We start from the raw sequence: 17,235 nt of genomic DNA, 5'->3' as shown, positions 1-17,235 counted from the left end.
TCTCTTAAACCTGCATTATCTTCATTAAATATGACATCATGAGAAAGCCTGATTAATTATCTTTAAAATGGCATCTCACTTGCTATATGATTTGGTGTTCTTGGAATGTGCTAAACAGTTCAGTATGGGGGCAGATCAAAGGTGTAAAGTCGCAACAATTCTGCTATTGATAACAAACAGTTTTGATGAAAAAAGGCCACAGGAATAAGCAATGCTGAAATGAGAGCACTTTCAAAAACTCCTATTTCCTAGACATTAGATGACTTTTTGGTCAACCTTTATGTTTAATTTTAATCTGCAGATATTACCACAGTTTCTAATTCATGGATGAAGTCTGGAATCTATTGATAATCTCACAATGCATTCTTTTCTTCAAGCACTTACCTTCCCTGAAACGACAAAGCAAATGGGAACTACACTGTTTGACATATTTTTGACATAACATGTTTGCTCTATTTTGCAAATTTTTCACATTTGACCTTTCCTCATACTCAGTCATAATGTGCATTCCAGGAATGCATAATGTAAACAAGTGAGCTGTTGTAAGAGAATAAATTAATCAGGTTTTCTTATGATGTTTCATTTGAATGAAATGATGTAATTTTAAGAGAAATATGATACATCAAATTGGACTTGCAGAACTTTTTTTAGGAGTTTATATATACATATTTTATTATACTCATTTTTCTAATTTCCATCTTCAATAACGCTGTTTCCAATATATTAACTTTCAAAGGCGGTCAAGCTGAAACAATGAAAGAAAATGTAAAAGACAGCGAAGAGATAGGATAAAGAAGAAGAAATAAAGAAAAAAAAGAACAAGAAAAGAGGGAAGGATATTTTGTCCTGGCTTGTCGCTAGTGCACGCTCAATAAATTTTCATTGCCGGAAAAAAAGAAGCTTCTTTTGGGATTACTGATCTAAGTCGCGCGTGAAACCGGTTTTGGGGTCAACGGCACGTTTTGACGAGGACGACTCACACCTTTATTAACATGGACACGTGAGAACTGGACTAGGATGTCACATGCAGTTGTTGGGTACAAATGCCTGGTAGGGTATAAACATTGGAAATAATAATATCAATTGCACCACGCTCATCTCACAACAACATGCCATGAGGATTATGTATAATGGTCTCTTCGACTCTCCAAACAACTCTGCGCGTGTCACATAGAACTTTCATCTCTGTTGAAGGAGGGCATTATATGCATTCCTTCGTAATTCAAATGTAGCATTTCATCATTCAGTATATTCTTTCATTCAGTTTATATCTACCTCAGAATAGTGTATGAATATAATAAAAGGTAAGACATTATAAAAGTAGTGACCATCATCATGAAAGAGGTACAAGACAGTATATTCATTAAACATTTTCTCTAATTAGTTATATTGAAGATTTCGTTGTTTAAATACAAAAGATATTGTGACACAGTGGTATTACTAGCATCAACGCATATTCTAAAAAAGTCCGTAATGGTGTCTATGAGTAAAATAGTGTGTGTCCGTCTTACAAGATCGCGCGTGCTTGAATTAGGTCTCTTGGTTCATTTGGCAGCTATAGAGGATTCAAGCACACCTCCGCAGCTTCTCGATCTCGGTCAAGGGTTAATCGTTTTTCTTTCAAAACTAAGTGCTTTTACTTTCACACATCCTGCCGAAACTGATATTGGATTTATAAACCTTTGAGGAACTCTTCACTGATTTATCGCAAAGTTTTGACGAATCTTGGAGGATTTTGATTCGCGAACATTGCCGCGTACCAGGCAGTGGAATAAGGCAGGATGGGTGCGAGCGGGTCTGCTGAAAGATCGTCGTCAGTCACCACGTCACAGAAGAAAATAAGCCACATTGTGGGCCATGGACCATACAGTCCAAGGTATGTCTTTTTTTTTCTTAGTCACCATCAATCTACCTTGCTCAGAACCTTTTTCATCTGATTCATTTTCATGCCACCTTGCAGCTGTTGCTGGTCGTACACCTCATACTACAATGTTTTGAATTAATCCTTAATGAACTGTTATGCTGGAAAGATGAAACGATATACTTTAAGATAATTTCCGTCATTGTTCAATGAACACTAATTGTCCATTTGAGAAGTCATCGCAATAGAATTGTCTTCCAATATTAGTTAAAGCAGCGAACAAAACAAGACAATACACATTGATATATAGTATGATTAGCCTGGCAGCATAAACGTTTAATGACCTAAACGTACATTTTCTGGGGTTTATTGTTTGCTTGTTTGTTTATTTGTTTGCTTTTAAGCTGACCTGATCACTCCTCCAATTTCGATTTCTCAACATGATGAAGGAAGTTTCAAAACACTCCTATAAGGCTGATTGACAAGAAATATTTGAATATCTGATTGTTAGTAAAGTGGTAAGTGAAGAATTTGGACGAATAAATAGTTGATGTTTATCATAGAGATCGAAAAGAGAATAAGGATTTGTATAGAAAGATATTATAGAAATTTGCACGAAGAGAAATGAAGAAATAAGAAAAGTGCACGTAAATTTGAATAATGACAAGTAGTCCAAGATCAGGAATACTAATAATTCATAGCACCTATAGTACCAATAATGCAAATGATAATATCAAATATATGCTACTCATTAGAAATGGATTATAATAATTAGGAAAATTATATACCAGGATTATGCATATAATTATTATGATGATAATGATGGCAAAAAAAACCAACAATATAACAACGGATTCTTATTTCTCAATCTATCTAAATTATATCGAATCGTATTGTGAAGCGGGGGGGGGGGAGAAGAATACAATACGCCATGAACAATGAAAGATTTGTGTGAGCTACATTTTCAGGTTTGAAAGAATAAGACGTTTGCACAGGACGGATATGAACAGGTAGCTGATTCCACAGACATCACGGTGGAAGAGCTGGAAATGCTCGGTCACCAAATGATGAATTAGTTCTTAGATTTACAAGTAAGATCTTACCAGCATAACCGAGGCTATACGACCTCGTACGTATTCCAAAATAGGATCGTCAATATACGAGGAAACAAAATCATTCATTGGTTTTCGAGTAGTGAGAAGAATTTTGTATCCCATACGATCTTTGGTAGCCAAGTAAAGCTTTTCAAGATGAGTATATAATGTGGGTGTATAATGTCCCTTTTACATGGTATTGTCCTATAGATGCAGTTCTGATGGCAGAGTTTTGTGATCTTTGCGCTTGCATCTATACGTCTATAAGATTTTTCTATCTCTCTATATGTATGTCTGTATATATATATATATATATATATATATATCATACATACATATGTATATATGTATCTGTGTGTGTGTGTGTGTGTGTGTGTGTGTGTGTGTCCTTGTATGTATAATTTTGGCATGGTAAAACAAGTTCGACCCATTGTAAATAAATCTATCAGATATGAAAGCTTGCGTATACTTCTTAATAAGAGCGGGTGGATGTATTCCGATCCTTTGGTTCATTGAGAATACTATCAGTATTACGTAATTGACTTCGAATAGTTCCGACGCATGATGGACATACTGCCCTCATCCCGGCGTCTTGTAAAGGTCATTTGTACTTTAAATGAAGAACTACAATATTGTTGTTACGGCTTTGGTGAGTGACGCGGGTATCGTTGCGGATTTCTGTGGCTAACTAGTTTATTTCATTTCCACCAAATCAAAACATTAACATACACAAAATAACACAATAACAATCAACAAGTATAAGAAACAAAGTAGAATATGTGAAATTAACAATACCATATACTCATCACATGATATTATACAAGCAGATGAAACTGAAAGTTGTAGGAAATAGAGGAGACGTGCTGAAAAGCTGTGTGGACGGGTGCATCAGAGCTGTGTTATTATGTAAGAGAACTGGCTTATGTGCGTGTATATGTATGTGTGTAAGTGTGTGTGTAAATGTGTGTGTGAAAATGTGTGTGTGTGTGTGTAACGCAGCTAATTTGCTTACAAGTCAATGCATAAGAATGTGAAGTCCTACATACCAACAAATACACACACAAACAAACAGACAAAGTTTTTAAATAAATGAGTTACTTTTACATTATCCCTGAAATTGATTGTCGTATGCATGGAAAGGAACAATTAAACAAAAAAGGAAGAAAGGAAGATTGAAAAGGGGAGTTAAAAGAAGCAAACGTATATATGAAATATACATTGGATTCCATCCCTCTGAACAAGGAGATGCAGACTCCATTGCACGAGGGCATGACAAAACTACTGCAAAAAGTGTAACAACATTTCACAGAGGGTCGTGCCGGTTTTGCTTAGATATAATACACACGCTGAAAAGATTTGACGAATTGATTAGGGCTATGTAGTGAAGTATTGGGATGCTTTTGTTGATGGAAATGGACAGAAAAGGGAAAGGACAAATGAAATCCTGCATACGAAGTGTAAGAGTTGAATGCAGAAACCGATGATGTTTTAGACTTTAAATGGGAGAATTATGACATGTATTTGAATCATTGAATTCTGACACAATACAAATCACCTTTTCTATTACTAAATTTACAAACTTCATTTCATTTACGAATGCACATTATTATATTGTATACATAGCAGGAAGTCCGATGACGTGCCCATCATATCACGTCAGTCCTCCTCGTCATCGACCACGCCTTCGACTGCCGATTTGGATGACGACCTGGCGAACCTGGAGTTTCCCTACGAGAATATAGTGATGGAGGGCGGAGGAACCCAGGGGACAGCTTACGTCGGGGCTTTTATGGTTCGTGCATTTTTATTCATTTGATATTATTATTTGTTCTCGTCTAAGAATTTTTATCTGCTCTCCATGTGCCACAACCATGTACGATTATTCGGCGATTACAGTCACACAAGCTTCTTCCTTAAAGTCATATTTCTGTAATATTTGTGCAACCTGAACATTTTTTTTTAAATTGACTAATTACCAGTGTGAGTATACTGTGTGTAGATGTGCATATTTTGCTTGTCTGTTTATAATGAATAAGTAGATCTACAACAATTTCTGTTCATACTGTACATTTTCTACATTAATTTTTTTAAAGAAAAAATTATTGAATTTGATATTATATATGTTTATGGAATAGGACTAAAATGCAATCACAGGACAATATACAAAGCTAAGTAGTTTCAAACCTTAGAAAGAACTCAATTACAAACGATCTTCAGACCACTAATTGCCAAATGGGATTTTTTTTTGAGGGGGAGACATGCTTTGGGGAAGCGTTACTTAAATTTGCTCTCAGATTTAGAAATCCTGTTATTCCATTTCTCAAATTGCATGACACGTGTTTGTAAATATAATATTAGCCATTCTGTAAAGAGGTTTACCATGTCTATATAGAACACAATGTCAGTATATAAGCCACGGTTTAGAAATGTATAGGGTGTAATTTTGTGAGTGATATGAGGATGGTTTAAGCTTGCTTTATTTGATGCATCCTGAAAGTTTCTATAATCGTAGATAAGTAATTTTTCTTCTTTTTTTAATTCAATAATGATTACTATAGTCACCATGAATGTATTCTATTGTCATGATATCGTCATGACCATTACTTATTCAGTATTTATACGCTTATACAACATTTGGCCCAATGAAAATTTTGCGTCGACGGTTGTAGGAGCTGGAACGTCTGGGCTATGCGGACAAGATCCATCGCTTTGCCGGGACGAGCGTGGGGTCCATGATGGCCACGTTCCTTGCTGTAGGTCACGACTCTAAAAGGGTTGCCGAGGAGATGGCGATTGGTTCTAAAGGCCTCGATTACATGGGTGAGGTTTCAATTTCACTTCCGTAGGAACTCAACTAGAGGGGGCATATACACAAAATAGTAAGTTCATATCTTTCTAAGTTAAACGAAGAAAGTTAATGTACTCACATAATACTGCTGTTCTTGGGAAATATTTTGAATGTCAAAATCGTAAAAATTTATTTTCCTACTTATGAACTTCCATCATTTTGTTTGCTTTTAAATGTCCTTATCAAAGTCAACTGGAGTGGGGCCTCACTTTAATAATGATGTTATTGTTTATATCAGATGCTTCGTGCGGCGTGCTGAGCGCGATCCCTAATGTCTCCCGGTCCTACGGCTGGCATCCCGGGAGACGGTTGTACGAGATGGTGTGCCGGATGGTGGAGGAAAAACTTGGTGATAGGAAGGCCACCTTCAAGGATCTCTACGAACAGACGGGGCGGGAGCTCTGCGTGGTCGTCACCAACATCAGTAGTATGATGGAGGAGTACTGTCATGTTAAAACCACGCCCAACATGCCCATCGCCGTGGCGGTGCGAATGTCGACCGCTATCCCGGGTAACGTGATCAGAGTACATCAGGCCTACGTCAATCTGTCCCAGCCCTATCCCCTCCCAACCCCCCTCCCGCTTCCTCTAACCTCTGCGAACGCCATAACAGAGAGAGATAATATGACATTTACAATGTCAAATACTACAAAGATGTATAACAGAAATCCTTGCCCTTAAGAACTGCAGTATGGAAATCATCCCTTTTCGTTGATAGGATCTTTGTAAAGTGGATTTGGATTATCATTCACAAAAGCGAACCCATGTCATGATCGATCTATTTTGATTCCAGTTCAATCTGTTTATCATCATAACATTGTTACGAAAGCAACCAACATGATAGGTGTATCTGCTGGTTGTAGGTGTAAATGCTTGAAAATAATATTCTATTGACTATTGTGCGTAAAAGAAATTGGTCTGAATGAGTTCTTTGTTTTCAATTCAATTCAATTAATTTCAATTAATTTCAATTCAATTCAATTCAATTCAATTCAAATGATTTTATCGTGACCATAGGTGTGTTTCAGCCGTACAAGAGGATTTTTACCGGACAAGCAGACTTGTATGTCGATGGCGGAGTCATCTGTAACTACCCTGTCCACTGCTTCGATGGTAAGACGACAACTATAAATAACAAAAACCATTGGGTGTGTGTGTGTGTGTGTGTGTGTGTGTGTGATTAAGTTATACTTATCAGTGCCATTTCTCGTGCATTGATGTGATAATGTTTGATAACTGTTTCATAGGATACTAGTAATGTCTTGTAGGTAGTGGACTCAATCACAATTTTTATCCCTTGATAAACACGTCATTGTCTGCCAAAATTTTAATGCCAACTGCCAGTAAGGAATGGCTTTGATAGTGGCATTTAGACGCTAAATTTATTTAGCACGCTTTGATCAAGACAAAAGAAAAAACCAACCCAGGATAATATGCATAAGTACTGAAAATCCTTTCCAACAAAACGAAAAATGTGTTGAATTATATATACTTGCTGTCAAACAAAAAATAATAATCGTTGGAATTGACACCGTCTATTAGATACAATTTGCAAAATGCTGTCTGCATAGGCATATCTTCATTTGTACTTAAATGTCTGCTTTCGTATAAACTGAAGTGTCTTCATTTATGCTGAAATGTATGTATTCATATACGGAAATATCTTCATTATTTTGTTTAATGCATAAATGTATATATTCGTGCTGAAAAGTCTGTATTTAATTATTTTTCGTGCTGAAACTTTCTCTATACTTCAGGATGGTGGCTGTCCATGAAACCAGAGGACTCGTTTTTGCGGAGAATGCAGGATCTTGAAAAGATTGCCAGGTTGCTAATGAAGGAGGAGCGCTTTGGAACATTCAACGACAAGACGTTTGGGATGATTACAGTAAGGATGATTGATGAAAACAAAATTTCCCTAAAAATAGGAATAACCAATAGTCTATCTGCTAACATGAATTTACGAGGACATAATATTTCAAGAATTTACAAAATCTGACAATTCACTCTGAGTCTTTATCAATTTTATTCCTGTCCAATTTTCTCTGCTAATTACGTTGCATCTTTGATTCCTGAAGGCATATTCACAAGAACTCTGTTGTAAACTAGTGTGATCTGATTCGTATGACAAGTAAATGAACACTTTATGCTTTCATTGTCTGATGATACAGTAAACCTGTCAAAACATTTATATCGAGCAAACAAACTTTCAAAGCCGTCGTCGTTTTATTATCGACTATATCGGACTGATTTGTTTGAAATCTTGCCGAGAAATCTTAAAGATCCCAAAGCTCCATTTTCTATGACTGCGACACATGATTACATTCAGCATCAACTCACAGCTAATGGATTCCCTGTAGTATTTTAATCATTCCATTAGTATTATATCATTAGTGCGATTGTTATTCTTATACTTCTTGTTGTCCTGTTTTCTTCTTATATAATCAATATTGTCATTATCATTATTGTTATTATCGTTATTACGACTATCATCATTATTACCATAATTCTTTTAATAATTGTGGTCACAGATTTAGTGAGATATGTACGAAACAAACAAAAAAAAAAGCTCTGGACGGGATAAAAGTTATCAATTTTTAGTATTTACTTTTCGTATTTCACATATTATACTCTTTCTGCTTTTGTCTCAGTTCAGTGAGCATGAATCCCACACACTTCCAAACAAGCCCGAGCTGATCTCAACACCGGCTCCTCTGCCCAATACAAAACTCGCAAGGTACAACAGTTATAACGCCATATTTTAGTTTGTGTGTGTGTGTGTGCTCGGATTTATTTTGGGTGGTGTTCGTTATTCCGAAGGTTCACTAATCCGAAAATAAACTAGGGTTCGGTATTCCGAAATATGTGCATTCCCTAGACCTATCGACGTTTGTTAATCCGAAAATGAGAAGGTGCACGCTATAAAATCGGACCTTCAGAATTAATGTTATGACACATAACTAACCTTATTTCATTTTCGCATTAACGAACCCTTGGAATAACAATTCTTATTTTATTTTCGGGGTAACAAAACTTCGGAATAACGAACCTTTGGAATAACGAATTGTCACATTTGTTTTACGCGGCTTCCAAGGAAGACCGCTGCACCAATTGACTTTGATTCCCCTCCAAAGAACGGACGTTTTTTTTTTTTTTGATATTACGGCTTTTTATATACTATTATTAGGAGATGATTAGCCGTCACCTAATCCATGTCTATGTCCATACTATTTTATTTTCAACCCATAGTTTCAACCCATATGTTGCAAAATGCGTATTCATGTTGTGTATTTCGTAACATTTCGTATTCTTGTTTGGAATTAGTTTTCTGCCACTTACACAAATACACACGGACACGTACACGCACACAGTTGATAAAGATGGCAAAACCTGCTTGTCACGAGCTGCCACTTTTGATCTAAGCTTAGACTTTGTAGTTGATCTTCAATATGACAAGCCAGGGGTTAGTTTGAAGTTCCAACAACGACGATAATAACAAAGGGATATTTCGGTTGTATCAAATGCCATGATATTCACAGACCACTGCAGCAACTTTGCTAACTTTATGTCGAATACGTCTACACACGGGCAAGATTACTTTAGTATTATGAATACGACCTATACAATCATCGAAGATTCAGACTTAGAGATAATCTTTAAGTTTAAGAACGTCGGGTGAACGTAACTTTAATCTCCTTAAAGGGGACCTCCGGATGATTTTCAGACTTTTACATTTGAATAACTATAAATTACTTAAACTGAGTACAGAGTTTCAGAATTGTTAGTGATTGGGATGAGGAATGAGAATGTTTTTAAAATCTATAACAAATTGCAATGAACAAGGATGATGACATAGCAGCCTCACCAAAGGAATGCGTGAGCTGGGGCTCAAGGAAGCAGAACAAAAGAAGAAGGCATGCATAAATTTTTCACAGGTGAACCGTTGAGCAAGCGGTATTGTAATGGAATTACACTGCTACATTTCTGAAATATATGAGGCTGTGATGTCATCAACACTGTTCAGTGTAATTTGTTTAAGGTTTTTAATTTATTGGTTTCTCTGCTCAAGGACCACAATAAATTCCACAAATCTATACATGGGGCTGTCGATTTATGTATTACATGATGTGAAATTATGAAAATCGTGCGGAATGCCCCTTTAACGTTAAGAAGAAGTGTGGGGAGCGGGGCAGAACGTGAAGTGACATTGAGAGTTTCCTGCCAGTGAATGTATGCAGTCAATCTCCATAACGTATTTGTCCGAAGACTGGTGGGCGGCAAAAACCAGCAGAAGTAGAACACGTATAAATCAACTATTCCGTAACGTGAATGCATCGTTTTTACAGCTTCTCCACTTCCTCTCTTTGGAACACAACAACGGTATTAAAAGAAATAAGAATCGGGTAAAAATGTCACAATTTTCCCCATATTTTGAAATAGCTCAAAGTACTAATTGTCATAGAAAGGGATGTCAACAATCAGTGATTATTTGAAGAAATTTGCGCCATAATGTCAAAGGGCAATCGTCAAAAAAGGGCAAGAGAAAGCGTTTAATACTTGCCTTCTGAAACAATAACTAGTCTTCCATTAAAAACGATTCATGCAAGGAAATATACACCTAACACATTTATGAGAAACATGCCATCTCACCTTTTGGGTGTTTTTGTTTTTGTTTTTTTTTTGCCAATTATGTGAAACTGTCGGCTCACACTGTAAAAAAAAATTAATGTAGGCCTGCTCTAGACCTATTGGTCCCCCACACGGCGAGGGCATACCAGTCGCCTTTCCAGTCATATTTCTAGTTACGTAGGGCCTATCGATCGTGTGAAATGTGGTAAAATCGAGAGAAGCTGAATTTCTCTGTCGACCAAACTGCAATTTTAACCAAACTAAGCTATACAGAAGAGATATCTCTTAATGTCTGAATAAAATACCCCCTCCAGGCCCCATGTCAAGCTCGAGGCCAGTCGGAAGCAGACGCTACGTAATCACCACAGGATGGCGACGGCTATGAATCGTTTCCTGCAAGTCCTCAGCGAAAACGACGTCGACGAGAATCAAACGATCAGCCTCGATGAATTGCAAAATGCTATTGAGAAGGTAAAAAAAAAAAAAAAACACCCGAAGTACAAACCACACACAAGAACAATCAATATGGGAACAAAATTCCCTGTGCCTAAACGGTCAAAACATTTTAAGAGCTCACGTTTTTATCCCAAATATAAAAAAGTAAAGGTCTATTTCTATTGTCATAAGAATAACGTTTGAATCATATAAATTCAAATTCATCCCGCAAGACGAGGCTATATTAATGTCTATAGAATAATGAATTTATAAAATGGAAATGCTGCCTACAATATGATTCTATGTATATACTGCCCTGCAATGGCTCCCGATATTGTTGAAGTGGCCATAATCACTAGGGGGGGGGGGGAATTAATATGTCTTGAATTTTTACTTGAAACTGCTTCACAGCATTTGATACCGAGGAGAAGAAAAAGAAAAAGAGAAAGAAAATTAATGTGGATGAGAGGTGATTGGTTTGGAATTCAATTAGAATGGAATGTTTCACATTATCAATGGCAATATTATTGTCAAGGGAAGAAAAATCACATCGGGAAAGGAATTAAATGTGTGCGTGCGTGTGTGTATGTGTGTGTGGAGCCTGGCTGTCTTTAGGCAGTGTCCCTGCGTCAGTATAATTGTGTAAGATGTACAGACAGGCTGAAAGGTTGGGTAGGCTTGAACACCACTTACCCAGGAAAATGCGCCACTTCTCAATTATTTGCTGTCACAAACATGTAGTCTGGGGACAAGTTTTCAACAGAGGACGCCAAAGTCTTGTTCGGCGAGGGCGCCACCATCGATGAAATCTTTAAGCGTCTTGACACCAATAATGACGGCAATGTGAGTACACAGTAAAGAAATGATATGGAAGTATCAGTTTGATCAGATTGGAAGTAAGAATCGAGATCAGAATTGAATGCTTAACGTGGTCCAAAGCAATATAATACGGTTTAGCATTGGAAATAATGCAGTCTTAAGACATTGTGATGTGCAGTAGTGTGCCTTTGTTTTTAATACGTGAAATAAAATGAAATAAATTCCTTCCTTTATACATTGTTGTAGTCAGTCCATAAACAAAACGCTAATTCTAGCTAACCAAGAGATTGAAGGCAAATGTAAATGATTAGTGTTTTACTAATGGCAGCTCTGTCATTGATGGTAGAGAAATGACATTAGAACGACGAACGTGGTCACTATCATTCGCTGAATTAGGGACAAACTGGATTTAGGCATACTTTCCCCGTTGTTTTTTTAATTCTTAAAGAAATTTTGATATTGAATAACACACCTGTTATTATCATGATACGAGTTGTCAGTTAAAAAGACAATCATCATCATCATCATCATCATCATCATCATCATAGCGATAGATAACCATATAAAACCAAAGGGGTCTTAATTACTAAAATGTATAAAATATAGTCTTTGTTGCAATACTTCCCTGTTGGTGGTCATTCGTCACTCAGGAGGAGAATTCTATTTCCGAGGTCAACACAATATCATTTTCGTGACCTTTTACCTCAGATCCACTTCCAAGAGTTGATGTCCTTTGCCGAAGAGGCAGGCATTGGAATACAGAGTCAGTACATCGGGTCTGGACGAAACGATATCAGGTCGACTAGTCAGTTTGTTGGCGGGATCTTCCAGACGTTACTCACCAGTGTCAGGCGGTCATTTTTGGCGGTAAGGCTGCCTATCATCTCATACTGTACGTATCCATCATTTCATGTAGATGGACGTGATGCTATGAATTATGGCTATTTATGTTCTGAACAAACGCTGTATTTAACGGCATTTCTGAGTCAAATATTCAGGATCGAAAAAAAAAAAGAACAAGAAAATAATTATGGAGTTTCGACTCAGTTTCGGCATACCCATTAAGAAGAAAACATTTGCTTTGTAGAAGCGTCAATTTAGATTTCCATGGAAATAAAGCGACAATGTTTCCTCAGAGGTATGATTTTAAATCGTGATAAGCTACGATAGAAACAATAATGCTACCGTAAGATACGAAAAAAAAACTGCTTTAACCAAAAATCTTTTGCTCATTACGACATCACATCTGCCGAATATCCTCGTGTAAATCTCAAGTAATACCATCTTGTGTTTTTGAATGTTCCTACACTTCCAATATTCTACTGTAAACGTATTCTCCCTCTGTTTTGTTCAAAATTATCTATAATGATTTGACATGGTATACGCGAGTGCCGAACCAATACAAAGAAAAAATACACGAGAAACATCTTTCCTCAAATATGTGGAATAAAGATACTGTCGCATTAAAAAGGTTGAATGGTAGAAAGCGTTCTGTAATTTGCTTGCAATGTTTATGATTATCCTCGAGAAATACAGAGTAAGTGATGTTTAATTCCTATATACAGGGCCACGACAGTGATCGAACAGTTCTCATCAACACGGTTTACGTCAAGTCGCTTGACTTTAAGAATGAGCAAGAAGATATGGACTACATGATTGAGGTACTTTTTGCCTTTTTAAATGGTTGGTTTTTATATGATGAAATATTAGTGGATGCAATGAGTTGTCGCTCTCATCATACTTGATACGATGGAGAGGACCGTCCAGGTATTTTGACACATTTATAGATTTGCCAGCATATGTATATTTAACATCTATTTACTTGTTAATCATTGATACATGTTTCTTACGTATTTCCAATAGTTTTTGTATTTGAATATGCGTCTGTGTGCTTGTGTGTTTATATGTTTGTTTGTTTGCATATAATTTTTATTGTGGGAAAAAGATGCACGTACCCATACAGAATGTCACAGTGTGTATTTTCTTCCAAATTTATGTTTTCTTTTGTCAAAAGCATCAAAATTTATGTCGATTCTGAAGTCAATCTATCTCCAATGTACATGGAGATCTAAACTAAAATCACACCAATTCCAATGAAATTGTTCAAATTAGGTCTTGATATCACTTCTCCTGTTTTTTTAAAGTTTATTAATCGCGGCCGAAGCGTCGAGAAAATGAACAATAAATGCTAAATCAGATTTTACAAAATGTTTGTAAGTCTTGGTGGCAAGATATGACATTTGCCACTTTTAAAGATATAAGTTAACTCTCATTCCGATACGATTTTAATTCAAACGTATTGTTCCTCCTTTTCAACGAAGTATTACTTTGTATATACAATCAAAAATACAGTTATTTTCTTGTACGAACTATAACAGGAATAATACTTTGCAGGCTTTTGGCTGATCATGTCCAAACTTGTGTGGCCAATAACCCGTCTTTAAAATAAGTCCAAGTCAAAACGAAGCTGTTTTGCAAGAAAAAAAATCGACAACAAAATCGATAACGTGCGTGGAAATGCGTTGTTGCGATATGATCATTGCAATGTCATGCCATTATTCTGTCAGTTCTTGAAAAAATATCCTAAAAATCTACTTATTGGCACTGAAATTACAGATTTTATTCTGAAAATTATTATCCGTCATGTTACCATTGCTATTGCTAGATATGTTTATGTAAGTATAAGAGCAAGGTAGCTGAATTTGTGTTTACGTGTACTTCATATCATTGTTAATCTCATCGAGTATCTTGAAACCGAAAAATATGTGCTATAAAAACATATTATAATATATTTCTTATTATTCTTATTCTTATTCCTATTATTTGTATCATTATTATTATTATTATTATTATTATTATTATTACTACTACTAATAATAATAATAGTAATAATAACAATAATATTCTTCTAACTATAGTAGCAGTAGTAGTAGAAGTAGTAGCAGCAGTAGCAGTGAAATAAAAAAGAAAACTAGGGGCGCGTGCCCCCCCCCCCCTTACGGAATTCTTGAATCCGCCCTGAGTAATAGTAGCACTAGTAGCTGTCGTATCATTATTATATCAATATCACAGCAAGGACGACGTGGCATGCGAGCTTTCCTGACGTACCAGAAAGAGAAGGGACGCCTCACTCCTCGAAAGGGTGTGGGAAGAGAGAAAAGTGAGCGACGAGTCGGGGAAGTCTGCCAGAGTGAATTATCCGTCATCACTGAATCCAGTTTTGAGACGGATAATCATGGATATAATGTAAATGTATAATACTGCTTATGCAAATAAAAACTTAATATAGCTTTAAGCTGGTATCATCTTGCAACACACACACACATATAATTATATTCACGCATGTGCATTACATACACATGGAGAGTCTATTTTATTGTCGTACACTTATTTTTTGTTGATCTGAATTCCGTCCTCAGAAGATGAAAATTCGAACAAAAATATCACGAGTTATTTACCTCCAGAAAATTACAAATATCGCACGATTTCATGATTTATTTTCCCTGATTTTGGAAATATGTTCCACAAGTTAACCCCTCTAGAAAAAAGTTTTCTTTTCGCGCGAAGCAAAATCACATGTGCTCCTAATTCCGAACAGGTTTTTCGTAATGGGGTTATCGACATATTTCACATCTTATTCATGCATCACAATAACTTTTGATACCCACAATTCACCGTAAACTTTCGTACTGAGCTGCCGTTGAGGCTCAAATTTCGCATTGTACTGAAAAAACGATCAAACCTGGACATTTCGAACAATTTACGCTGTGAAATCTCGTGAGAAATCTAAATCTTCTAAATCCGAGGTAAAATGCTAATTACTTAGCATTTCTACATTTTTGTGTTGGGTCCAGCGCAATACTTGGATGAAATGGCAACTCTGCACATACACACGGGGAGCGTGCAAGGATTAAAAATGCTGCGTTATAATAATTAACACTGTTTCCTATTGTTGCAAAATAACATGCACATTGGGAAGAGGGTTGGCTGTTTCTTTCTCTCTCTCTCTCTCTCTCCCCTCTCTCTTTGTTGTTGTTGTCGTTCTTTTTGTGACATGTGTGCGTTTGCACTTAAAGTTTGGTGATGTAACACCATGTGCTTTACGAAATTGCTTCATCTGTTTAGTTCCATCATAGTCCCATTCATGCATTTATAATGAGCGTTCATATTCTCTGCAACAGTCAAAAATGGTGTTCCAGGATGAACTCTGCTTTATTTGTGGTTATTGGAATCCTTATTGGAGGTCATTAATTAAATACTATCTTTGACTGCAACTGCATGACCATTTGCACTCTTCAAAGTGGAAGTTGTATCAATATAGTACTCCTTGGAATGATGTTATAGGTTTTATTTTGTCTTTGCCAAGCATGTTTACTTGCGGTTAAGCTGAAACATTGCAAGATTATCCCAGTTGCTATTTTGTTCGAGGACTGCGATAAGTTAAAATCTACGATTTTATATCATTGTCATGTAGTTACGAGCAGACGCTGGGAAGAATTGCTTCAGCATTTTGGGAAAATTGATATTTTGTTCCTTGTATTCAATAAGAGAATTTTATATTTTTGGAATAACATTTTTTTTTTTAAAGTCAGGAAATTAGGATGTTAGATTGCAGAGATAGAAAATGTATTAGTTATATTTGCAATATGTGAATATGATAATATCTTTATCTAACTGTGTTTATTTATGCGTCAAGTTTTATAAACAGGGTATATTAAGAAATTGGGTTGTAAGTATAGGTTTAGATAGTATGTTTTTGAAATTTGATAATGATAGTAATGATGATGGTTGTAATCATAATGTATGAATTTATTATGTGTATATTTATATGTATATGTAAGTTTGTATAAATGATTGTATCTTAGTATTATTATTTTCGGTGTTTATATGTCATCAGTGAAAATCAAATTTCTTTTTCAATGAATAAACAGACAATAACTACTCATGTCGTTATGTTTATGAAAAAAAATGAATAAAGAAATGTCTTTCCTTTCATTGTAATTGAATACATATGCAAATTTATACAAGCTGAAGAAAGAAGTTTCAAGGTTAAAGAACACTATACATGAGAAAGCAAGAAAAACTGTCATCGATTAACTCTGCCTATTAACCTTCACTATATGTAGTGTAAGGGGTTATCATACTTAATACATTGTATACTGTGAACAGGATCATTATTGATGTGCATGTAAAGACTTAAAAAAACACACATACAAACAAGCAAACAAATATAAATATATACACTCTGCAGGAGCAAAAGATCAAACTCTGGTGGTATTAAAATGTCTGGGAACAATGAAATGTTTGTGTCTCGTTCTCCTTGTTTGTCATCACATTAAATGTATACAGACATTAAGATAATAATGGTGATGACGATGATGATGGTGATTATGATGATGATGATAATGATAATAATGATAATATCAATAATGATGACAATAATAAAATAATATTAACATTAATATTAATATTAATATTAACATTAATATTAATATTATTATTAATATTAATATTAATATTAATGTTAATATCAATATCAATATATATGA

At 35.7% G+C, this 17,235-nt stretch overlaps 1 protein-coding gene across 1 annotated transcript in view; it reads left to right on the top strand.

Annotated features, from left to right (window-relative positions):
• The first annotated feature begins 1,781 nt into the window (after positions 1-1,781).
• The window catches only part of LOC139708869 (uncharacterized), a 29,822-nt gene continuing 14,368 nt past the window's right edge, over positions 1,782-17,235 (top strand). The window contains exons 1-12 of the mRNA XM_071620831.1: positions 1,782-1,876; positions 4,579-4,747; positions 5,625-5,775; positions 6,042-6,314; positions 6,821-6,916; positions 7,561-7,691; positions 8,455-8,540; positions 10,747-10,903; positions 11,609-11,710; positions 12,395-12,553; positions 13,252-13,347; positions 14,759-14,846. Of these exons, the coding sequence (XP_071476932.1) occupies positions 1,782-1,876; positions 4,579-4,747; positions 5,625-5,775; positions 6,042-6,314; positions 6,821-6,916; positions 7,561-7,691; positions 8,455-8,540; positions 10,747-10,903; positions 11,609-11,710; positions 12,395-12,553; positions 13,252-13,347; positions 14,759-14,846 (1,603 nt within the window). The remainder of the gene's footprint in view (positions 1,877-4,578; positions 4,748-5,624; positions 5,776-6,041; positions 6,315-6,820; positions 6,917-7,560; positions 7,692-8,454; positions 8,541-10,746; positions 10,904-11,608; positions 11,711-12,394; positions 12,554-13,251; positions 13,348-14,758; positions 14,847-17,235) is intronic.

Source organism: Diadema antillarum, unplaced genomic scaffold (assembly GCF_040938485.1).
Source record: "Diadema antillarum isolate AM-2024a unplaced genomic scaffold, OU_Dant_1.0 seq00001379_RagTag, whole genome shotgun sequence".
Lineage (NCBI taxonomy): Eukaryota > Metazoa > Echinodermata > Echinoidea > Diadematoida > Diadematidae > Diadema > Diadema antillarum.
Note: the sequence above shows the minus strand (reverse complement) of the source record. Positions and strands in the feature narration are given on the sequence as shown.